Source organism: Engraulis encrasicolus, chromosome 11 (assembly GCF_034702125.1).
Source record: "Engraulis encrasicolus isolate BLACKSEA-1 chromosome 11, IST_EnEncr_1.0, whole genome shotgun sequence".
Taxonomy (NCBI): Eukaryota; Metazoa; Chordata; class Actinopteri; order Clupeiformes; family Engraulidae; genus Engraulis; species Engraulis encrasicolus.
This window is the reverse complement of record NC_085867.1, coordinates 46,178,091-46,204,231: the sequence shown is the minus strand read 5'-3', so window position 1 is coordinate 46,204,231 and position 26,141 is coordinate 46,178,091. Positions and strand designations below refer to the sequence as shown.

Below are 26,141 nucleotides of genomic sequence, written 5' to 3'. Positions count from 1 at the left end.
TCATGTCCAAGATAGGAATTAACACTGTTTTTTGTATAAAATCATCTCATCGGTTAATGTATTTAACTGTTAAGTGTTGTCTTTTGTTTTGTTTTTAGTCTTCCTCGACATTTGCTGCCATTTATTGTCCCCGTCCCAACTCTTTTGAAACGTGTTGGATTTATCAAATTAGAAATGAGTACATATGTCCCCCAAAACAATATTTTTTCTCGGTTTTAACACTTAATATGTTGTCTTTTCACTATTCTCCATCTAATGAATAGATTGAATGTTTTGAAAATGATAGCATTTTGATTTTATTCACTGTTTACCAAACGTCCCAACTTCATCGGAGTTGGGGTTTGTACTACATTAACTGGGTACAGAGGGGTTGTCTGGATGCGCACCACGCATGTCCTTGGGCAGGGAGGAGTTGTAACTGTTGGGACAGGGGATAAGGAATTAGTTACACCAGGGCTGGGAAATCTATTAGGGATGCACCGATACCGATACTCGTACTCGTCAAACACTTGCCGATACCAGCTACGAGTACTACTATTACTCAAAACAATGCAAAATATCGTCATGTTCTTTGGACTTGAAAGCAGATTGAAAAAAAGAGCCACTTCATACATTTAATAACTTTTAAATCTACATGGAAATGGACAATAAAAATATCACAGGTGGGAAAAAACAAGGCCATGCATTTATTTTCATTGTATTTTGGTGGTAAAAGGTATCGGTATCGGTACTCGGTATAGGCAAGTACACACATTAATGTACTCGTACTTGTATCGGTTTTCAAAAAAGTGGTATCGGTGCATCCCTAGAATCTATGTCTCTCGAGGGCCGTTTACACACCATGGGTCTTTCAAGGTCTTTCATGGTCATTTAAGGTCTTTCATGGGTCTTTCAAGGTATTACATAAAATCATGGTTTGTGTTCATAGTATGGCCTTTGGAGGACTTCATAAAATTTGGAGTGGCCCTCGAATGAAAGAGCCCTTTCCCACCCCTGAGTGACACTATGAAATGGGAAATGAAGGAATTGGATACGTAATTGTAGGGTGGAAGTTCAGGCGTGTTTACAAATACAGAACATTGATATGCATTTATCCGTAACCGTTAAATATTAGCAAGTAAGATGGGGACAGCGATGGGGAGCAGGGTGTCAAGCAGCACTGATGATGACATTTTTATCGTTGGTGCACTCTAAAATGTCTCGAACTTGAAATAAACACACATACACAGTAGTAGGAGCCGCTTATTCTCCTGCCTTCCATGCACATACCATGGGTGTTTCAAGGTCTTTCAAGGTCATTTAAGGATTTTCATGGGTCTTTCAATGCATTACTGTGTTGTTGACAATGCACATACCATGGGTCTTTCAAGGTCTTTCAAGGTCATTTAAGGTCTTTCATGGGTCCTTCAAGGCATTGCTGTGTTGTTGACAATCACTGTTGGGAAAGTTACTCAAAAACTGTAATGCACTACTTATTACATGTTACTGTCATTTAAAAGTAATGCCTTACATTACAACATTACTTTTTTTTTTAAAGTAAGGCATTACACTACTTTTGCATTACTTTTAGTTACTTCAGCCAAAATGACTGGAAATAATGATTTGGCAATCTACAGTGCAAATCTATGAGGTGGCATGACTTTCACCTGCCATCCACAAGTCGTTTTGGAAGCCTGCAGACTGAAAACCAACATTTTCAGGAATTGCGTCTTACCCACATACAGTGCCTAAGAAAAATAAAAGTTTGTTTCCGGTTGGTTGTCAGGTTTGGTCATCGTCCGGTCTGATTTTTTTCATTTTTTTTCAATTTTTTTTTCAATTTCTTTTTTTTTTATGTCCGACCCCCCAACCCCCCACATGCGCCGGATTTTGTCATAAACGTTGTTGAACAATGCCAAGGACGATAGTGGAGTTGAGACTTGATAAGTACAGCTGAAGCTACAATGAAATATAAGCATTAATGAGCCAAGAGGCCTATAAATATTTTATTTCAAATTGATTTATTTCAATTTTAGTGATGTTTAGTTGAACAAAAGTGAGGGGGGTGCAACGTACTCTTCCCCCCCGTCGGATAGCCTACCCTGCCGTGTCCCTGTCTCGTGCGAATGGGATGCATCCCCTCCTTTCCTGACTAATTTGGTGGTGCTATGGCACCTCTTCAAATTGTCAAATTGTTTGTAGGCTACTGTTTTTCGACGTGGAAAGCAGTTTGGGTTTCAAGTACAGTGTGCATTTAACTTAAATGTTCATGGCGTCCTTATTTTCAATGGAGTCAAAGTAGTGGGCATATACCCATCTTGAAAACGAGCAAACTGGATCGGTCATCCTTTGTCAGCCTGCCATTTCGAGACACGAAGCGTGAAAGAGGAAGCAATGTTCTGCGTGAAACTTTAAAATCTCTGCGCGGACGTAGGCTATCATAGGCAATAGCTGATCTCACGGTGATCCGTGAACATTGTATAAAGAAAACAAAATACCCACACAAAATTTAGGTGAAAAAAATGCATTGTAATGTGCAAGTTACTTGCATTGTAACGAGGACATAATACCGATTTTTTCCCCCTGTAATCAGTTACATTACTGCGTTACTCAAAAAGGTAATGCATTACAGTAATTAGTTACTTTTGTAACGAGTTACTCCCAACACTGTTGACAATGACGTATATAGTACAGCAACCTGTAGCCTAGGGGCCCCTGGCCATCTTAATCCGGCCCTGTGGGGTCACACAGCAACCTGTAGCCTAGGGGCCCCTGGCCATCTTAATCCGGGTCGCATACTAACTATGCGCCAATGGAGACTGCCCAGACAATGACCTCGCAATGACCTTGCGTGGGGCAATCAAGGTCATGCAGCAGTACCAAATTAGTGACTGAATTTTTCCCTCTTTCCAAAAGATCAGTGTATTTTGGGCTGCGGTGCAGGGGTTCCAGTCCATTTCCAGACTACTTTACGTATGTACATCACACCCTGAAAGTATTTCCTCCGAGAGTATAATCTGGCTTAGGCCAGACTACAACAGGGATTATTAGGGTTCACTTGGAGTCCTTCTGGAGTTCACTTGGCTATGGTTGTTCTTATGTATATGTGTCTATGTACTGTATTTTAATTTTGTTTTACCTGTCCAGGGACTGCAGATGGAAATTAGTTACATAATTGTAGCTATAATCTGGCACAAGCCATCTTTTTACCTCTGTAAACAATGTCTTTTGTGCATGGTCCCTGCTGAACTAAACAAAATAAACTAAACTAAACTTGGCCTTCTAACACTTCCAAAGAGGTGGAAAAGAGGTAATGGACATAAACACCAAATGATTTTAAAAAAGCAGAAAACTATACAGAACACAGAGTGCAGTATAGAGATTTCAATGGTGACCGTGGCTTTATACATGCAGGTTGCAAAAACCAGGAAGTCCAGGGGCCTATGTTAAGAAGCTGGTTCAGGAGTAAACCAGGTTACGGTAAGAGGTAATTCATCTAATAGAAGAGCCAACATGTTCTTCCCTGACCATGAGTTTGTTTACCAGTACACTCTGCGAACCGACTCGGACCTGGGATATGACGTGTTTAGACATGGTTATGTCACATTTTGTTTAGACTTCAAGCCAGAAACTGTACATTGTTAATTGTGTTGTTCCGTCATCAGTACCTGTTAGATGCATGATGTTCAATATGTCTAACAGTTAAATAAATAATTAAAGTTTCTTTTGTTTTGACGAAACACGTCAGGTAAATGATAAAACGTTAACGGACATAAACAGCAAAGGATAAAAACGTCGGTCTGGCAAAATGTTACTTCAAAATAAAACAGGGACCAGAGTGTACACCATTTTCTTCCATTTTGCCACTCTGTTCCGTCATCACTGCCCTGCAAAACAAGAACGCAGTAACTCGAAAATGGTCAAAATTGAGTTTAGATCGGAAATGGGCATTAAACTACCTCATTTGTCTTGTGTCAAAAAACTGTGGTCCAACATTGTCCCGTTTTAAAGAAAAATCATGTTGAAAGTGCAAAAATTATGTTACGTTGTACAAAACAAAAACGCAGGAAGTCGGTGAGTAACTGCTGCTCTTTTCAATGGGAATGGTTTGGGAATAGACAGTAATACTAGCCAAGAACGCAGTAACTCCTGCAGTAACTCCATTTTGTGGCAGTAATACCAGCCAAGAACGCAGTAACTCAGTTTTTTGTGGCAAAAAGACTCATAAATGTTGTTTTTTTTCGGGGGGGTTTTGTGTGCATTTAATTTCTATCCCAAAAAAAGTATTACAAGGAAGTGTCACCACCACTTCACAGACAACGCAGTTGTCAGGCCATATAGGAAACTTTGAAGCCTTTTTTCTCAGTTTGCCAAAATCTGAGTTACTGCGTTCTTGTTTTGTAGGGCAGATCAGTACAGTACCTGTTGTCGTTGTAGATGTCGACGGGAGACTGTCCCTTCTCCTTACCTGTTGTCGTTATAGATGTCAACGGGAGACTGTCCCTTCTCCTTGGCGAGTCGCATCATGTCCAGCACGGCCATCCCCAAACACTCCTCCTGGGCCTCGTGGCTCACCGGCACGCTCAGCCAGCCGTTCAGGAAATCACTCCTCCACTGGGGAACACGGAAAATAGTATCATATTAATAACATAAAGTACACCACAAGTAAACCACATAAAGTAAGGTAGTGGTGTGCACATTCAAGATGCAGGTGCAGGACACAAAAGTCAGACAGTATGTACAGATGAAGTTGAATGTCCGCACACTTTTTCTTTTCTATTTCTTTCCACCAAGTGAATGTTTTCGAGCTACACTCAACAGCGTTAAGCTTGAAAACCGTCACTAGTGTCACTAAGCGCTGTTCAGTGTAGCTCGAAAACGGTCACGGTCACTAAACCCTGTTTAGTGTAGCTCGAAAACGTTCACTTGGTGAAAAGAAATAAAAAAGCAAAACGGGAGCAAGTGTGCGGACATTCAACTTTATATTAATATTGCATACAGGACTGAGATTGTCCAACATCACATTGTGTGTGAGATGTAATACTTGCACATGTGCGTTATTGGTTCTACATCATAGCACATATGACATTATAGCACGTATGACTGCTTGGTGCAACAAGGTAATCAAAAACAATTGCCCACTTATTTGACTGCTGTAGGCTGGCAGGCAAAAAAGTTAAGTAGACAAGCACATTTGCTAGCTTTACTTCTAAATCTCTGACATAATCTGCTCTATTTCAACTCTCTTATGTGATCTAAAGCCTTTGGGAATAATTTTAAGGAGGTTTTCTTTTTTTCAAATCAATATATTTTTTAAGGATTTTCAGTTTTGGACTGTTTATACATAATATTTTGGAGTATTTATAGATACTATTTTGGTAATATCTAGGACAAGATAATCTACTTATGAACCACAAATAGCAAACCAAAAAAGTATTCACATTTGCAGAGTTTACTTGTGAGTGTGACGCTTCGTTCTATTGACCTTCTTCAAGAATGGTTGAATTGTTTGAAGAAGGTCAACAGACCGAAACATTGCAAGTAAACTCTGCAACTCTGCTACAGTGCGCGGGAGCTTTCTTGTCCACATAGAGTCTGACAGACAACTCACCTGAGCGAACAGGTACGCCATGACTGTGTCGTCTAAGACGGGCGTCTCGGAGCCTTTGGTAACGCCGTATCGATGGGCACTTCCAGGGCCGCTACTGTGCCAACCAGGAAAATAAAACCTGCAACACAGAGGGGCACAGTACAGTGTTCATAAAGGCAGTTCATACAGATCCATAAAAACAAAACCTGCACCAGAGGAAAGCAACACAAAGGGACACAGTGTTCACAGACACACGCGCACACACACAGACACACACTACACAGTTTTTATCCAACAGGCATTACTTCATTAGATACAGATTCTACCAAAGTATAGCTTGACACCTACAGTACAGTATGAATGTGGAAGTGTATGGCTGTGTTATGTGTGGGCGTGTGTGTGAAATTTCAGAGTTGTATGTACTTGGCTATTTGTATTTGAGTAGCGGTGTGTGTGTGTGTGGTGGGTGTGAAGTGGGTGGACAGCAACACATGTTGCTATGGTCACCACTGGACACCAACACCAGTGGCTATCTGGTGTTTCCCTCTTCAAACTCCTCTATTCATTGAGTTGCACTGGCTACCGCTCTCTACTCGGGTCAAGCACAAGGCCTTGACCCTTGCCTAAAAAAACATCTCAGGAATGGTATGGTAAAGTCAGTGGTACTGGAAATGCAGTGGGACTTCAGATATTCAACATAAATATATTTGTAAATTAGAAGTGCACTCAGAGAGTGCAGACCTCTGCCAAGGAAGCTGTTTGATAGAACATTTGACTATGTTACACCCACCCTAAAGTCTTTCTGCCTTTTTTGTGGAGTTAGAAACTGGAATGTCAAAATTTGGCCTATCCCACAATGGTGAAGAATCTTTTTTTAAACTCCTGGATCCGGATCGTGATCTGGATCGTCACCAGAATTTAATAATTTGTTCCTTTTGTCATGTCCAACAACTCCACACAATTCACGAAAATCCATTCATACATTTTTTAATTATCCTGCAGATGGACAGACAGACAGACAGACAGACAGACAGACAGACAGACAGACAGACAGACAAACGCAACCGAAAACAAAACCTCCTTGGTAATAATCGTCTTACATAAGATTAGTCTGTAAACGATCATAACATAGCCACATAGCCTCATAACATCCGAATCACCTACTGGCGCAGGAAAACTGTAATTCAACTAAACCGAAAGGATTTATAGAATATTTGATAATTGTTTGTCAATTCTGTCCTACAAAGTAGTCTAAGCATGTTTCTATGAACCCATTGGCCCTTCCAATCACTTCCCCATGTTGGAATGATATGGAAAGGAGGTCTCGTTTGCTTTTGTGAATAGTCAAATGCCAGTTACTAATCGCTATTGCACACCCTCCTATTGCACCTCCTCCCTGAACTCTAACCATCTAACTCTACACACAGTGGGGTGCAAGCGACTCTCATCCTGCATGATCTCCGCTAAAGCTAGATTTATGCTTCGGACACAGAGCCTCTGCGTCCGTCCGTCTTCTGTCTGTGCGAGTCCACGCCCCCCTCGCAGAGCCTCTGCACCCGTCGTCGAGTGCCTCGGAAAAAATCTAACTATCCGTCGGACGGACGCGGAGGGCGCAGACAAAAATGCGCTATGATTGGTCGTCTCGCTACTTCCTTGTTCTGTTGTTGTGGCAGCGCAATGCCAGTAGTTTGCGAGAGCAGAGCTGTATTCTGTTAAAAACTATATTAATGCCTTGTGTGTAAATGTGTGCAAATACACGAAGCTACAAGCTAAGTAACAAACAATGCATCAGTTGAACACTTGTGGCACAATGCCTGCGGTTTTACTACCGTAGCTTCCTCCACCGAATGTAAACACACGTCGGCAGAATCAACTGTCTTTACATGCTTGTATTTTCTGCTCGTGAAAACAGACTGGGTATGTCAAATAATGATACCAGTGCTAGTAAAAGGGAAGTCACTTGCGCTCGAACCTTCTTGGTGCGTCCAGCTGTGTGCGTCTTCTTCACAGTCAAACCATACTGACATGTCAGTATGGTTTGACTCTGAAGAAGACGCACACAGCGTCGAAACGTCAGTCATTATGTTTTCACCACAATAAAATACTAAAAAGTATCTGAGTGCTCCAGTCATCCCTTGCCTAGTCTTTCCAAAGTGGACCAGTTTACTCTACAATGATACCAGTGCATTGCCTTTGCAATTTGTGTGAAAATACCTAACCGGGATAGAAAGCAACATGGCTTAATAATGACCGCAGTGCTTAAAATGTACTAGGCCCTAGTGAAAGTAATCACGCAATATCAAATGTGGCTCGCAACGAGACCTCGGACCTCGCAGAACTCGCAGATGCATGAATACAATGTTGGTTCATGGCCACTCCCACGCGACTTTTGACGAGCGCAGTTGCAGAAGTCTAATCTGACCTTTAGAGAGCATCCCGGGACCGAGAACAGCTACCATATGCCAAAAATGCTTTACTGTGTACATCAAGCACTTAGAGGGCGAACTAACGAGATGGTTATTGACCGTATAAATGAAAGACTTAAGTGAGGTGGTCAAGCACTGGCTATTGGCCACTTTCTTATCTTTCTTTCTTTTTTCCCTGTCTTCTTTGCTTTTTTGGCGTGATCAATACATGTAAGATTTTGATTTTATTTTTACTTTCATTTTCTCCAGACAACTTCTCGATGAAACGAGAAGAGATCAGAAGAAAACTATGCTTTGTGAACAAACTTGCAATAAAAAAAGCAAAAGTCTTTAGGCCATTAAGGCGAGTCTGCTACCTTATCCTGAAGAGAAGCTTCTCGGAGGCGGAGTCGTCCATCTTGAAGACGTGATTGGGGGGGAACCACAGCCTGTCCCGCTCCCTCATCAGGCCAAACAGGTTGCAGTACATGGGGTTCACACCTGAGGAGAGACAGTAGACATTACATTAGGGGGGGGGGCACATGAACATCACATACCTACATATAGAGTTGTACAAAGTAGAAACACTCCTACTGATGCAATTACCTCACCAATACACAACGTTACATAGTTCATTATACACCAGTTACTCCACTATACCAAATGCGGTAGTTACGCCTCTGCCACTGTTTTTACTGCATTCAGACAGCAGAGGACAGAGACAATGGAGACAAGACACTAGTGGGAGAGAGATGGGAGATGGGGACGCCTTGGGAAGTGACCAAGGCAGGATTTGAACCGGGGTTCCCCCGAGCAATTGCAAGATAAAAGTGAAAAAGTCTGCTGCAACAAAAAAATTTTTTGCTCCCACTTTATTTTTTTACATAACGTTTCAGGGTTTTTATACCCAAAACGTTACATAAAAAATATAAAAAAGTGGGAGCAAAAAAAAATCCCAAATGAAGCTGACTTTTTCACTTTTATCATGATTCCATTTGCAAACAACTCTGCCAGGCTCTTGGAATATCCTTCGTCAGGACAGCTGCAATAAAATATTAATATGACAGTGATTGTAGAGCAGATATGAAACACTAAAAGAAAAACATAATGCTTAAGTCCATTTAAGGCAACACTGTGCAACATATTTCAAAGTTAATGAATCATCTTCCTTTGGTTGGTAAGCAGCTGGTAAAATGATTCATTGCTGAATAAATGTGTGAAAGTTCTTTGTCTGCCGAGTTAGAATTTCCAGAAATATGCAATTTTAGCTGCAAAACTTACCGTCCTTTGGTCATACTAGTAAATATTATTTATTAATATTCATGAAATGATCAAATTTGGCAATAAGCGGCACAGTTTCAATGAGCAGCAATAGCTACGCTGGCCACAATCTTACACGCTGCACCTTTAAGGCAACACTGTGCAACATTTTTCAAAGTAAATGAATCATCTTCCTTAAAGTTGGTAAGCAGCTGGTAAAATGACTCATTGCTGGACAGATGTGTGAATGTTCTTTCTCTGGCGAGTTAGTGTGTTGGGGAAAAACCCACACATGCAAACAGGTCTGTGCCAGGTCAGGGGTGGATTTCTCGAAACCAAAGTTGCTTACTACATTAGCTACTTTGTTGTTTTCAATGCATTTTCCCATTGGCAACTACCGAAGTTGCTAACAGGCTAACAACGTCTCTTTTGAGAAATGCACCCCAGAGCTGAGAAGTCTTGTCTAGAGTAAGAAACATTCAACAGTGAAGACAGAAGAAAACCAACCAAAATGTTGCACATCGTCGCTCAAAAGCAGCAGTGCAAACGCACACACACGCACGCACGGACACAGCTTTAGCCAGACAAAGTCATCTGAAAGGTCCCCCCCCCCCACTCAATACATGCAATGTATGGGGAGCCCCCCCCCCATCAGCTTAAGAGTACGCACAGACACACACACACACACACACACACAGACATAGACACACACAGACACATACACACGCACACAGACGCGCGCACACACAGACGCGCACACACACAGACGCGCACACAGACACGCACACACACGCACAGACACGCACAGACACGCACAGACACGCACAGACACGTACAGACGCGCACACACACGCACAGACGCGCACACACACACAGACGCGCACACACACACACAGACGCGCGCACACACACACAAAGACACACAGACACAATCTACATGTAGGTATGCCACGCACCACACTCCTTGGCGGCGCTGATGCAGATCTCCTCGGCGACGTGTTGCCCGGCGGGGAAGGTGATGGCGACGTTCTCGCAGCCCGTGCGCTCCTGGTGGTACAGGTGCACGCGCAGGGCCGGCAGGGCTGGCAGCGCCGTCGCCGTCGCTGTGGTGCCGCTACTGATGCTGACGCTGCTGCTGGTGCTGATGCTGCGCTGCTTAGCCGCCGGCACGTCGCCGTTCTGGTGAGGAGGAAGAGTAGGCATCTCCATGGCAGCAGTCAAGGCGACACAGCCCATGGGTAAACACATTCAACCTGGAGGAGGGGAGGGGGAGGGGGAGGGAGGTAACAGAAAGCACAAATCAACAAATAAGTTACTGTAATCATTACTTTACATTATTAAATTACATTACACTTAGCATTCGTTACAGTCCCTGGAAAAATGTGGAGTTAGGTGCCTTGCTCAAGGCTTTGATATAGATTTCTTAGATGTTTACCTGGAGGAGGGGAGGGGGAGGGAGGCGGAGGGGGTGGGAGGTAACAGAAAGTCAACAAATGAGTTACTAATAATCAATACATTACATTATTACATTAAACTTAGCCGACGCTTTCTATCCAAAGTCTATCCGACTTTTTATTGATTATTATTTACATTGCAGTGTTTCCCATACATTGAGGAAACTATGGCGGCCCGCCATAGTTTAAATTTGGCCGCCATAGTTTAAGAAAATGTAAAAAAAAAAAAAAAAAAAAAAAATTTTTTTTTTTTTTAAAAAAAAAAAAAAAAAAAAAAACGATATCCGTTTTTGTTAAAAACTATTTGAATTACGATTTTGAATTTCCTTCGCATTTTCCTCCTGGAGTAAATACATCCTATAGACTCTGTATTGGTTAGATAAGTAGGAAGTGACCGTAAGGGTATTACAGTTGATTCATGTGTGCACACGTGTAACATCGGGTGAGTAAACATGTGCGCAACGATGCGTTATGACACGCCGTATGCGAGGATCTTCGTCCAAATCGCTAGTCGCCAGCATCATCGCTAACTGCGTTTACATCGCGTGCCGCGTGTAAGGGAAATGTTAGTTGTTGACATGTATGGAATTCACTTCAATTTGTGCTGTTTCTTGCTTCAGTTGTGGACAAAACGATTGGCCAAACTCACAATAAGAAAGCCTTTGCTGTGCTACTGTCCCAGAGAGCTGAAAAAAAAAACCTTCATAGAAGAAGTCACACTTAACAGGGGTGTTAACCAATCCAATGAGTTCTCTCATTGCTCTCTCTCTCTCTCTCTCTCTCTCTCTCTCTCTCTCTCTCTCTCTCTCTCTCTCTCTCTCATAGTAGCCTACTATTTACCCATAACAAATCCTCAATTTCTCACCCCTTTTTAATTTCTACCCTATACCACTCAACCCATCATAATGCTTCATCATATTTTAGAAATAGGGCCTATGTGCCTTTTATACCAAATGTTTATCATTTTGAAATTGTTTCAGTTGTTTATGACTTGTGTATGACTGAAATTATCTCTGCATATCAGTGCTGCATTGCTTTGTAAAGATAGGCTATTCAACACACTTTAAAAACACACTGAAAAGATACGGCCATAGTAGCCTACTGAAAACATTTTGTTCATAATAATGGTGATTAATAAATGGTGGTCTTAATTTTCATACTGACATCCTTGAATTTGACTTGGTAGATCACGGCAGACCATCAACTTCAAAAGTAGATCTTGGTTAAAAAAAGGTTGGGCAACCCCTGCTATAGAGAGAAAACCACAAGTGCTTGAAACACAGGGATCAAAAGCCTAGTCAAGTTGTTGTAGTTTACTTGGGTTTGGGAGCAATATTAAAAAAAAACCTTCAGAGAAGGGACAGTTGGGATGAGTTACTAACACTCCCTAGGCTTTGTTTTACAGTTGTAATGAGTTTGGTGACAGACCTTCATTGACACAGCAGAGGAGACATCGGGCTGCATATAGAAATTAATGTGTAATGAATGTGAATATAGACATAAATGTGTAATATGTTGTTCAGCACTTTTAATGGGAGGAATTTGGAAAAAACACTGGCCCTGTGACCAGCACCCCCTCATGTAGAATGTGTACGCCTACAGATATTGTGTGGGGGAAAAAGGCATAGCCTACCCTCTAAGACCCTTTTTGGTCTATGCGTTAACAAATTTCACAGTGCTCTTAAATTCTTATCTCTGCTCCTATTTTGTTTTTATTATTGTTTCCCAGACCCCTGCATGAGGGACGAATGAAAACTGTGTTGTAAACAGAAATTATTCACTGAAATTATTCACTGTACTGCATTTTTTGACAATGACAATGTACTACTATTATACAAGTCATGGGTAAAATCTTATGTAGCCTTATTTCTCAAAATATAAATGGCTGAAATATAGGCCCAGGCCTACAGTTTCTCCATGCGCCAATGTCATACTGTAGTCATTGTTTTGCCGTTTTGCATTTACGCTGCAAGAATTACCTAAACCCCCCCCCCACCCCCCCCCCCCCCCCCCCCCCCCCCCCCCCCCCCCAAAAAAAAAGGCTCGTGTGAGAAGACACCCCCCCCCCCCCCCCCCCCCCCCCCCCCCCCCCCCCCGACAAAATAAACCCCGGCTGCCCCCATAGTTTCCAAAATTTCTGTGGGAAACACTGCATTGCTGGTCTGTAATATTGTACATAAAAGCCCTCCCTTATGGTGCCCAACTTATATCTGTGCTGCTGTGCCATATTTCTTTACAAACACGTTCCTCTCCAAGCCATACAGCTGTATTGTGCTGTGCCAGAATTAGTAACTGCACGGCAGTCTTCTGTTTTGTTTTGAAGCACTTTGTCCAACTTACTTACAGTAAGTTTTTTTTTAATGGCAGTCCAGTCTGTGCCAGATTTTGTATCTGCACAAGTCTTTGTTTTGAGTGGCTCCGACTTCCTTTAACTCTCCACTGCTCTGCTCTGCTCTGCTCTACTTCCTCCATGCACGCTCCTCTCCTCTCCTCTCCTCTCCTCTCCTCTCCTCTCCTCTACTTCCTCCATGCACGCTCCTTCTCCTCTCCTCTCCTCTGCTCTACTTTCTCCATGCACGCTCCCTCTCCTCTCCTCTCCTCTCCTCTCCTCTCCTCTCCTCTCCTCTCCTCTCCTCTCCTCTCCTCTACTTCATCCATGCACGCTCCCTGGCCTCTTCCACATGAGGCGCTACAGCAGTGTTTCTCAACGGGGGCTCTACAGCCCCCCAGGGGGCGTTGGGCAGCCATCAGGGGGGCGTTGAGAAGACAGATACAGCTGAGAGGGGACAGTGCTTAGTTGCCATTGGGGGGCATTAGTCCATTTCATTTTTGAACACTAAGGAGGGAGGGCGTTGGCTGGCTTATGATGAGGTAAAGGGGTCATTGGCAGGTTTATGATGAGGTCAAGGGGGCGTTTGTTCAAAAAAGGTTTGGGAACCACGGCGCAACAGAGAGACAGCCATTAGGCCAGCACTGAGGAAATGTCTTCAAGACCCCCCCCAAAAACAAATAGACGGTGGGGTTGCTTGAGCAACATACCTCATTTGACTTCTACAACACAACACGCTGCAAGTGAGGACGGAGGATTCAGTCACACACACATATCCTGCAGAAACGTTGTACGCAGCCAGTGCACAGCCACACACATGTGCAGAGCACAGGATTGTTTTGACAAAAAAATAGAGGCCGGGGTTGCTTGAGCAACATACCTCATTTGACTTTTACAGCACAACACCCTGGATGATTCACACACGTCCTGCAGAAAAGTTGTACGCAGCGCACAGCCACACACATGTGCAGGATTGTTTTGACAAAAACATGTTGTGTTGTGTGCACCAATAAGCTTAGCGCACTCTGTGTCCCGTCCCCACTGATGGACATTTTCTAATTTCAGAGCGAGTGAGCGGGCAGCGTATCATCTAGGCAGGCGGGCGGGCAGCGTATCATCTAGGCAGGCGGGCGGGCAGCAGTGTTGCCAGATTGGGCGGGTGCCCGCGCAATTGGCCTACTTAGGATGAGCATCTGCGGGTAAAAATCGGAAAAATTGGCCATTTGACGTTTTTTTCAGCCGTTTTGGCCCCATAGAAGTCAATGTAATTTGTTGAATTTGGGCGGAATTTAGCGCAATTTCGGCAGTTTTTGAGAAGCTTTTGGGCGGAATTTGGTCAGACACATCTGGCAACACTGGCGGGCAGCGTATCATCTAGGCAGGCGAGCGGGCAGCGTATCTAGGCAGGCGAGCCTATCTGGCACCCGCGGGGCGGCCGGGGACGCTGTTATCACCATCACCAGAACACTCGCTAAACGCCTGCACAGGGCTCTGCAAAGATATCTCTGGTGGCAACTGAAAACACTAAACAACACACTGACACACTGACACACACACAATACACACTGTACACAGCATCACAAAGAAAAGGCGCTAATACACACACAAACACACACACTTACACTTTCGCCGCCAAGCCACATTTTCACAAATATCCCTTCTGCCAAATTAGGCTTTTTACAGTTTCATTAACCATCCAATGGTCAATTAAATATAATACTCAAATAAATATTACAGCTAATGACAATGTTTGAGCCCACAGGCATCATACAAACACAAAAAGCCTTCACACTGAGAAAACCTCACTCATTCAGAAGGCATACACCCTGAATCACAGTATCTCAGCAATGACTCCAACACCAAAGAAGTAGAAACGCAGGCTAGCTTTGGGGGAAATGACTCGTTTGCAATTCATTTGATGCTATTTTTGCCAGACAGTTTTTCACACTATAATCAATCAGACAGTCTGTGATATTCAAAGAGGCTATGGCGCTGGAAAACAACATACTGCAAGAACTCCTAATGTGACGCTGTATTACACAGAAGGAAATACAGCAAGAGAAAGGTGGACGAATTCTTCTTGGTCTCTGTCACCCCAATCCATTTCTTTGTGTGCTTTCCATGTTTAACCGGATCACGCCGCACTCTCGATTAAAAGGTGCCAAACATAAACAAAAACTGTAAAATTGAAAGGAAAATGTCTGCACACTTACATTTTTAATAATAGGCCAAGCTTTCAGTCTACAGACCTTCCTCATGGCTTCCTTTGTGTGCTTTCCAAAAACTGCTGTACATTGTCAGGTTGGTTAAACCGGTGGTTTTCAAAGTGGGGGTCGCGAGAGGGTGCTGGGGGGGGGCACAGCAAGTTAGAAGGGAAAGTATAGCGAAGCAAAATAACTAATAAGGTGTACAGTAGTAGACTATGGTTGTGAAAGGAACTGCAGTGCACAGAAAAAATAGAGCGACATGACCCATGTTAAGGGGGGCCTTGGCCGGTGTATGGAGGGCCATGATGTCATGGTTAAAGGGACACTGTGTGAGATTTTTTTGTTGTTTATTTCCAGAATTCATGCTGTCCATTCACTAATGTTACCTTTTTCACTAATACTTACCACCAGCATCAAATTCTAAGTATTCATTATGACTGGAAAAATTGCACTTTTCATACAGGAAAAGGGGGATCTTCTCCATGGTCCGCCATTTTGAATTTCCAAAAATAGCCATTTTTAGCTGCAAAAATGACTGTACTTGGACCATACTAGAACATATTTGTTTATTACTTAGTAAACTTTCATGTAAAGATCAAATTTGGCAATAGGCAGCCAAGTTTCAATGAGCAGCATAGTTGCAGTACCTTTTTTTACCATTTCCTGCACAGTGTCCCTTTAAGTTTTGGGAACCCCTGGGTTAAACTCTATGCCAGTGAGGAACAAAAATGATTTGCAGAAAATATTCAGCACACACATACAATCCTAACAGCACAGTCCTATGTTCTTCTGAAGAGCTGTTTTGATGACATGCTGCAGGCTTCCTTGTTGACATGGGTCCTCTACCACAGAAGTGGCCTACAACTACAAGGGCTCTCGCGCAACACAATATCTGTGTAGTACTCCTACCAAGCAACTAAGGCTGGGTATTGCCAACCACCTCGCAATACGATACACATCCGGATACAGGGGTCACTCACGATACGTATCGCGATACATGTGCATCCCAATACGGTGATCCGAATCACAATATTTTAGTCCTACATCTTTTTTATTTATTTATTTTGTTTTCTGTTTTTTTAGAAAACATTTTTAAGAAAACAGACAAATGTATGTCCAAATATTACTTGTTTTTATAGAGCAACAGCTAAACTTACACTGTAGTGAACGTAAAACACGGCCTTCACAAAACTGTAGGCCTTCTGTTCATGATGTGATACAAATCACGAATGCCAGTTTTTGTGAAGTACTGAAAAGTCCATTTATTTTATCAAATAAAATATTGATACTGACTGCTGTAATATGATATGTGTATCGCGAAGAGGCCCGTGGCGATGTATCCATATTTTGAACACACCCCTACAAGCGAGATCTCCCGTCACCTGGACTCGCCTTATGTGGATTCATTTGTGACTTCTCCTCAGCGTGGGCAAGCTAATAGTCATAGTCATAGTGATAGTTTACAGAGGCTAAGCTTTGACGTGATTGACGTGGTCAAGTTTTCTCATCCTGGGATAAGGTACAATGTCTATGTCAACAAATGTTTACACCATGCACCAGCCCAATGCTTTTTCACAGGGTGACAGTGGCTTCAGGCCAGCAGGTAGAAGAGTTGCCGCCGGGCAACCAAATGGGTGGTAGAAGATTCTAGAGCTCTAGAATATTTGATGGCAGGTCGGTCCTATTAAGAAGGTAGAAAATGTGCGCACATCAGTGGTACAGGTGCTGGACAAAATAAAGTAACTGAAGTAAATGATAGAAGTCTGCAACACTGTTAACAGTGTTGCAGACTTCTATCATTTAGGTCGGTCCTCTTCCCACTTCTCGCTGGGTCGAAAGGTACAGTACTTGAGCAAACAAGCATCCATCCTGCTATCGGGGCAAAGAGGTTGGATATATAATAAAGAGGAATCGAAACATGCCCACTCAATGCAAAAGTGTGTGCTCAAAATTTGGTCTCCTAAGGGGGCGTCGTCCCTCCTTCTTCTCTTTTCGTGGTGTTTGCACAAGACGTGCGCTACCACCATCTACAGCACTAAGGGAACTCCATTTCTTCTCTACCTCAAGACTCTGAAGGTCTCCTAATTGAAGGTCTCCTAAAGGGGCGTTCACCCCACGTAAGGTGGATACCGGAAAAGAACCCGCCTGCCTTATCTCACTCTCATATACGATTCTCTGGTCGGGGTGCTCAATGGTGCATTTTGCATGGCAGCTTTCGAAACTGGTGTGTGAATGTAGCTGAGACACGATTGTGTGAAACAGTGATCGATATTGCAATTATCCTGATGTGGGACTCCTCACAGTACTCATTAGGGTTGTAACGATATTGTATCGAACCGAGAAATCGTGATACACAGAGTCACAATACTGTATCGTGATACAAGGAGGCAATATCGTGATACATCCTTTCAAAGTTTTGTCCAGAAAACTATCACATGATATGAATTATACAACAGTTAGATCCGGTCGAATTATTTAACAATTTCTGATTGGACAAGAGGCGTTCTACACGTCACTAGGAGTGAGGGTATCCTCCAACACTCTATGAATGACTCTTCACATCTAATAATCACTCCGCGACCAAAGATACAAAGTAACCGTTACACCAACATTCCATTCCATCATTCCACAAAATACATACATAAACAAGCGAGAAGTAATCGAGGAAGTAGACAGGTAGCCTGGAGAAGAAAAAAAGAATAGCTATGGACGAGTTTATCATTAATTTCGATCTGAAGTATGAATCAGATGAGGAGGAGAGGGAGGAAAGGGCAAACATGGAGGTTACGCCGAACATCGCAACAAGAGCTGTCAAATTAACCCAGCAAGAATTGGACTCCATAGAAAAGAGCCGACACGAAGGGAATACCGTTAAACAAACTTCGTGGGCAGTGAAGTGCTTTACAAGTTGGCTGCAAGAGCGCAAGTATACAGCGGATCTCAAAACAATATCAGGCCATATGAATTAGGCCATATGCTTAGAGAATTTTATGGTTCGATAAGAACAGTGAAAGGGGAAATGTATGGCATTAGCAGCTATGCTGGGCTGCGGGCAGGGCTCAATCGCCATCTCAACGAGCCTCCCCTTAGCCGCAATATTAATATAATGCTGGACACTGAGTTCGCAGCGGCTAATAATGTGTTCAAAGGTGTCCTCAAACAAATCAGGAGAGCTGGAAGAGACAAAACGACACATCACCCACCCATCTCAAATGAAGACCTTCTCATACTGAAAACCAGCACAGCCCTGCAGCCAAGCAACCCTAAAAGTTTATTACAGAAGGTGTGGTTTGATATCCAGCTACATTTCGGGCGAAGAGGCTGCGAGGGCAATAGGCAGCTGAAACCTGACTCATTTACGCTGGCAAGAGACGAAAATGGCTGCCAGTACTAGGCCTACACCATGACGTTTAATGAAGAAACGAAAAATCACAAAAATCCGATGGAGAGGACCAGAGAGAACAACAGAGGAGCAATGTATGAGGAGCCCGGTAATCCCCTCTGCCCAGTGGCCTCCCTCACGAAATACCTGCAGAAGATCCCGGCAGATGGGAAAGCGCTTTACCTTCATCCTAGGCGGCATGTATCTCCCACAGACGATGTTTGGTACACCACTGTCCCAGTTGGGATAAATCAACTGAGCCAGATGCTCCCACGTTTGAGTTTGGATGCCGGGACGAAGGTGCGCTACACCAACCACAGCTTAAGAGCCACGGCCATCCAGAAGCTGTCAGACGCAGGACTCGCGGCAAGGGAGATCATGGCAGTGAGTGGGCATAGGTAAGCGCAACATCATCCAGATTAGGCACCCATTACACAACTATTTATTAATTAATTTTGTTTGTTTGTTTAATGTCTTGCTATGGCATATGTTTTTTCTTGTAGGTCAGAGAGCTCTCTTGTGAGCTATTGGCGCCCCTCTATGGAGAGCAGGAAGCGGTGGAGCCATGTACTTGGAGACCATCACCAAACTGGAGACCATCAGCAAATAACGTCAGCAAAATTAGATCAGCAGCAGCAATCCACCTGTTTCACCCGACCACCTGTTTCAGACTGCCAGCCAGGGCCCTTTCTCAGCGGCTGCACAATTGCAGGGAACGTTCAGATCAACGTCTACAAATAGGCAGGCAGCGCCGTGGTGCGCGTTGCGCAGCAACCAAAGACAATAACTGGAACTATTTTTCGGAGCGGAGGAACAAGCAAATACACAATCAAATAAAATAATGAATATAATTTAACATCACTGTCAATGAACTAATTGTGTTGGCAAAGGAGCTATTGTATAAAAGCAATATAACACTCCTGGTCGTGAGGTTGTTCTGGGACACCCTCACGGGTGTAATTACCTACGGCACTCAGCCTGCGGCTTCGTGCCTGCGGCGAATCACACCCGTGAGGGTGTCCCAGAACAACCTCACTCCCACTCGTGTCATATTGCTTAAGTGATTGATTGTGCTTCCAAGCTTAAAATCATCATCATTATTATATCTCAACTTTTTGAAATCATTAGTAGCCTCTTATAACCTATTCTACCTACAATCTACCATAGTTTTATTCATAATTTTATTTTAGAACATTGGCTAATGTGAAATCGTGGGTGTATCGAACTGTAGGTAAGAAATCGTTATTCAAACCGAATCGTGAGTTGAGTGTATCGTTACAGCCCTAGTACTCATCATACCATGAATCCTGTTCCAGCGGACTCTTTATGTAAAAATATATATGTTTGGGTGTTTTATTAGTTTGTTTATGATGGGACACTAGTGAGAGATTGGACAGGAAACGAGTGGGGAGATAGAGATGGGGAAGGTTCGGCAAATGCCCCAGGCCGGAATCGAACCCAGGTCGCCGGTGTAGTAAGGTAGTGCCCAACCAGTAGAGCCACGGTGGGGCCAAAACATTTTTCAGTGGACTCTGGGGAAGATGCGCATCTATCTGCGCCACACCAACTTGCATTTTTTTTTAACATTTGCCTGACAGGGTGCACCAGGTTATCCTTTCCAGAAGAACTGTTCCGTTGTTTTTAAGTTACCTTTCGGGTTGCATTTGGGCATTGATTTATTCGATGTAATTATTTGTATAATCTCACTGCATCTGTTCAGCCTCAAATGAGGTCTCTGTGCACTACAAACAATACCATGGGGGCGGCGGTCTGTCCCCATGCCAACACATTTGGGTCAAAGACGTCCAACATGACACTGTCCTTCAGTGCTAACAGATGCTTTTGCTTACTGTAACTGTGAAAAACATGAAATTTCAAAACAATTTTTTGAAAAGTATCCCTTGCACTGAAGGACATGTTGGACGTCTTTGACCCATTTGCGTGGACTATGGAGTTTGTAGGGGTAAGCTCGAGCTGCAGCAGTGGAATAAGTGAAAGCAAAGTGAAAGCCCACCTGGGAAACTCCAACTCCCATTGTCATTGTGACACAGCACTCCACAGCACACAAGTGTTCACTGCACACTGCACACAACGAAATTGCATTTATGCCTCACCCGTGCAATGGCGCCCCAAGGGAGCAGTGTGGCAGGACGGTACCATGCTCAGAGTACCTCAGTCATGGAGGAAGATGAGGGAGATCACTGGTTAATTACTCCCCCTACCAACCTGGTAGGTCGGGAGTCGAACCAGCAACCTTAGGGCTACAAGTCTGACGCCCTAGCCGCTTACCCATGACTGCCCTTAAGCCTAGAGGTGTTCCTTCGCACTGTCCACCACTTAGGGCTCGAACCTGCTACCTTCTATAATGCGCTTCAGTATGGGCATGGGAGGCATAGCACGATACCGCTGAGCTGAAGGACCAGTCCGATAAGCTCTGCGCTACTGATACTGTATGAGGCTTCGGGAGGGAGGTTTACTAATGTTCCACGCCACACTCTGCTAGTTGGCCTCTGTTACACTGGCTTGGCTGTACCACACACTCAACCTAGTTTCATTTGCTCTGAGGGTCTGGAATGGTCAAATTCAAGAAATTATGAAACTGAAAGTACGTGTGACGCATGGTGACGCATGGTCAGGCTAGAATGGGCCTACTTTCCTTCCTTGCATGTTTTAGGTTATTGTGTTCTTGGCTCATCTACACTGTACAATATTACAGCCAGGTAAACATAATTTACAAGTTAACTTACAAACTTAAGGCAGCAGGGCAAATTACCTTTTTACGTTGAAATGGCTTGCAATGTTTAACTGTGTGCAAATCTACGGTAGTTAATTACAAGAGATATGAACATAAACACAATATCAAACCACCAGCATTGCAGATTTCACTTCTGCCAATCCTCATAGGGGGCATTTAAAGCAATGGTCACAATCCAAAACAGTTCATTAAGCATTAGAAGACACTAAAGGGCTTGAAGCACTCAGGAGACTGTGTAAACAATGTTACTCAGATGCTCATCTGTACCGGGTGAGGTGCAAGTCCAAATTAAGCTGCTTTTTTTTTAAAGTTTATTAAGCATGTTAGTATGTCTTTGCTTGTTGCATATCTAAGATTTGCACACTGCTTCTCATCTCAAATACTTACTTTATTTAAAAAAGTAAAGGGCTGGAGGGCTGTGGCGTTCAAGTGGTAAAACTGGTGGTGGTTTGAAGGTGCTCTTTGGCCGAGACGTAGAAAATATCAAAAAAAGGCAGGACGCCAAGGCACTCTTCTTAGATAAAACCGCTTTATTAACAAGGCTAGTTCGTGTTTGAACTTAAATAATTAAAAATACTGCCACTGCCAACAAAAAGGAAGGCCCTGTAGCGAGCCGAAACATGTTGGCAGTGGCAGTATTTTTAATTATTTAAGTTCAAACATGAACTAGCCTTGTTAATAAAGCGGTTTTATCTAAGAAGAGTGCCTTGGCGCCCTGCCTTTTTTCCCTTAATTTATTTAATTCCCTCAAAGACCTTCTTCAGTCCTTGCCCTTGGCCTTCTTGACACCTGCTGAAGTTGGATGTGCAATGTACGCCCTTCACTAGACCAGGACCACATTAAAGGGGTATGCCACTATTTTGGGGCTTATTACAGTTAAAATCGTTGGCTGGGGTTTATAAAGGTGATAAAGTGTCTTATTTGTCTGTCTTGCTTTAAGACAAGTTAAAAGAGGGAATATGTCGCTAAGCTAGCGAAAGTCAATGTATCCGTGTAGCCTTGTAGCATGCTACGTGGATACATTGACTTTCACTAGCTTAGCGACATATTCCCTCTTTTAACTTGTCTTAAAGCAAGACAACGCTTAACATGAAAAATAAGACACTTTACCACCTTTATAAACCCTGCCCAACGATTTTAAAGCGATCCTATGCAACTTTGACATAAACACATAGATATAAACAACTTTATAGCGGCCTCTAGTGGTTCTGCCGAAAATGTGCATTGAACTAAATTAGACAGACATTGGCTTCGAGATTATGTGCGAATTAAATTTCGTCGTCTTCTGTAATTAACCAGATTCCCTTCCTTGCATTCAGTTCTCTCCACTTCTAAGGGGCTTTATCATATGTGAGATTCCCCCCCTTGCTTATGAGTGCTGCTTCGTAATTCACTCCACACAACTGCAATCATGTTTGCACTTCCCTCAGATGGATATTATTTGATCCACTTGTTCTCGGCAGATATCCCCGTCTTTATTTCACATTTCCAGTAACTATATAGTACCTGTAGCCTACATTAGAAGAACGAGGAAACAAACGGCTATTTTGTTGTCATAATGATTTCGAAGTCGAGGTGACAAGACGCGGTTTTATCTCCTGTGGTGTTGAAAGTGAAAGTGGACATCCATATGCCGACTAGAGATCACGTTTCGTCTCCTCTTGATCGGCAACAACATATATTTTTAGCCTCGCTCGACTGATTGTGTCCTTTGGCATCAAATAAAATGTGCGACATCAGATTTCAACTCGTATACAATTGTGTATCTTTGTAAACTAAACGAGGTGGCGTGGGTTTTGAGAATGCTAATGCATACATCCCAGTGTAGTGAATTAATGATAAAATCCCCATCTTTTGGCGTTCGGCTATCTCCGGTTTGAAGCCCTTTTCCAATGTACACACAAGCTATTTATTTGGCTGTCCAAACCTTTCATCTCAATTATCTCGTGATTTATTTGCAGTCCCATTCGTTGTTTTCACTGCATGCCAGCGTGATATTTTACTATCAGCTAGCCAGTAGCCAGTAGCCAGCTTTCAGCAAGCTGCTGCCTTATGTAGACCTCCTTGGCTGCTGCTTAGCAAACGAAGGAATAGGTCTCGCTCCGCTCATACAGCATAGAAATCTAGACGCCCCTAGCGGCCACAAATTGCACAACAACAAAAGGCGCGGCGCCGCCAGGCAAAACTGCAAGTGCTGTTTCGGAGCAGGAGCACTAGGCGGTGATGGAAATATTGCCATTTTCCCCATCACGGGTCAGTCAAGCAAAATCTTGAGTACCAAGCCATGTCATGACTATGAAAAAGTTGCATAGTGTCTCTTTAACTGTAATAAGCCCCAAAATAGAGGCATACCACTTTAAGACACTGTGGTGGTGCCCCTTTATGAACAATATGTCTAAAGTTTGTGTCAAGTACAGTAGTAGTGACCCCTAAGTGGCTGTGAATGGTTGGTGCCCCTGCCCTGAGCACTGTGCCACTGGCCCTTATGGATAATCCGACCCTGCAACTACAACTGCACTGTCTTCTTGGGTTGCCAATTTCATGCTTCGTGGGCTATTTCAACGGTCAGCTGTAACTAGTGTGGAACCTGGAGATTGGGGAATTTCCACCCTGTACAACCTGAGCCAGCAAAACAGCTTCAGTACTTCTGCTGTGCTGTGTGTAGGAGGTGGGGTACACAATGAGTTTGTCAGCAACTAATGCAGAATGCAATAGCACTTATAAGAACCATACAGGGCCACACTACTTAAGTTAGAAGTACTGTATATTGGACGACTGCAAGTCACTTTTGGGCTTGAGGTCAACTATCAATCTTTAATTTTCATAAAACTAAAATGTCAACCCAAGTTGATGGTACAGTAAATGCAATCACTGATTTGCGGCCAGGTTTTCTGACTGTAAACAGTGCAATAGACACATCAAGAAGGCAAATGAACATTTCTGTGTTGACATCAGATCACGATAGCAGGTGTGGTTTCCGTCCTGGCCTGTTAGGGTGCACTGACTCACATCTCACATTCAGTGGAAGTTTTAGAACGCAGTGGGCAGTAGCCTGCATAATAGTTGGGGCATATCTTCATCATTTTCTACACGCAAATGAGGGAGAAAAGCTTCGCATAAACCTAGGCATGCCACTCACCCAGTCCGTGTCCAAAGTTGTCAATGGCAAAGAGACATTGAGGTTCCGATTAAATTTAGTACCAACATTGACAACACTGACTTTTGGCAAAGTTTGATGTAGATGCAGTAGTTATTTGACCAGATAGTCTGAAAACTAGTTCTACACCTCTAGCTGTTGCATGATCCTTGCTTTGCACCAGAAGCACTGCCCTTTAACGTTTGAGGCAGCAGAATAGCAAAGGTAAATACAGTATACAGTTACACAGTTTTTATACTAACAAACCAACCATATAGTATATTGCACAACATACACAAAGCCCCAAAAAATGAGACAACTAGCAATTAACGGCGGTTTTCATTGGTGAGTGACAGGAGCCATGATCTATGCCTCGCCTGTGGCGTTGTGGCAAGATAAGTTAGCAAAGTGACTTACTTCTACTGCCTCTTGGATCCTTGGGCGTGAACTCCAGTGACACGTAAATCCGATAATAGGGAACGATATCACATTAACAGTGGATTATTCGTAATGTTTCCAACATCCTGCATCCTTTAGTGCATGCCACATGAGTCGTAATAACCGTGTTGTTATTATTTAACACATTATTCAGCCCGTTAGCTACAGCGACTTAGCTAGCTGTCCAATTAGCTAACGCGAATGACGCAAAATAACTTACATGATCCGTTTAGCTGTCTAAATAACTAGTTCTACTCGTGTACTTGTGGAATAGTTGTCCATCGATTGCTGAAACGACTGACTAAAATTACCTCCCTGAGGTATGTCTGTAGTTTAGCGTTGATCCGTTAACTAACATGACAAACATGTCAACTAACGTCCATCCGTGCTGTTCAGAAAGTGTCATCTGTCTCTCTGCAAAACAATCGTTAGCTGGCCTCACAAGGAGGAAGAAAACAACTGGCTAGCGAGCAGCAGCACACATTACTGTCACGTGCGACCACAGGCCTCAAAGACGGATGACATTTGTGGAGTGACAACTGTTGTAACCTAGTCAATAAACCTCGCCAACTTTCGCTTGTGGCTGCCGTGGATTTCCAAGCTAACTAGGTAGCATGTCTAAAGACAGAAGCGCAACATGGGCTAGGATCTAGTTATTGCTAACGTTAGCTACGTAATTTAGCCCACAGGCAGGTGAACACAGCGGAGATGTAAGGGGGCGGGGACTTCGGCAAAAGAAGTTTTAACCCTGACAGCTCAAATGGTGAAGCAGTTGATGAACGCTCAACATTATGAATTCATATGGAAACAGATCCCATTAAATCTATTGAATCACACATCCACCACCCCCAAGACCTAATAAATGTGACCAAACCCCTTAAAAAATAAAAAATAAAAACAGGACCCTGGAGTGCATTCCATGGTTAATTGCCTATCACTGGAAATATTGAACAATAGTTCAGTTCTATGTAGCCTATGTCACATGGCCAGGACTGTTTACTTCCTGCAGAGCGTCTCTCTCTCTCTCTGTGCTTCCTGTTTCTCACAGAGGCCCCATCAAAGGCAAAAGTCACATTTGACCATTCTCTTATCGGCCTAACATTGCCACAAAAATGTCACAAATATGAAATGTTTAAGCCTACATTATGCATGAATTTGTTATCAATTACTTAATGAAAAGTAAGAAAGTTCATACTTTTCAGTTTT

General features: G+C 43.2%; 1 protein-coding gene across 2 annotated transcripts in view; it reads right to left on the bottom strand.

Moving 5' to 3' along the window:
- jak2a (Janus kinase 2a) overlaps positions 1–25,630 on the bottom strand; it is a 56,598-nt gene extending 30,968 nt beyond the window's left edge. The window contains exons 1-5 of one of the 2 annotated variants that reach the window (XM_063210760.1): positions 24,915–25,630; positions 10,191–10,487; positions 8,352–8,475; positions 5,591–5,708; positions 4,448–4,593 (exon numbers count right to left, since the gene is read on the bottom strand). In XM_063210760.1, the coding sequence (XP_063066830.1) occupies positions 4,448–4,593; positions 5,591–5,708; positions 8,352–8,475; positions 10,191–10,482 (680 nt within the window). In that variant the 5' untranslated portion in view covers positions 10,483–10,487; positions 24,915–25,630. The other variant, XM_063210761.1, reaches the window with a different exon arrangement.
- Between the last annotated feature and the right edge of the window lie 511 nt (positions 25,631–26,141).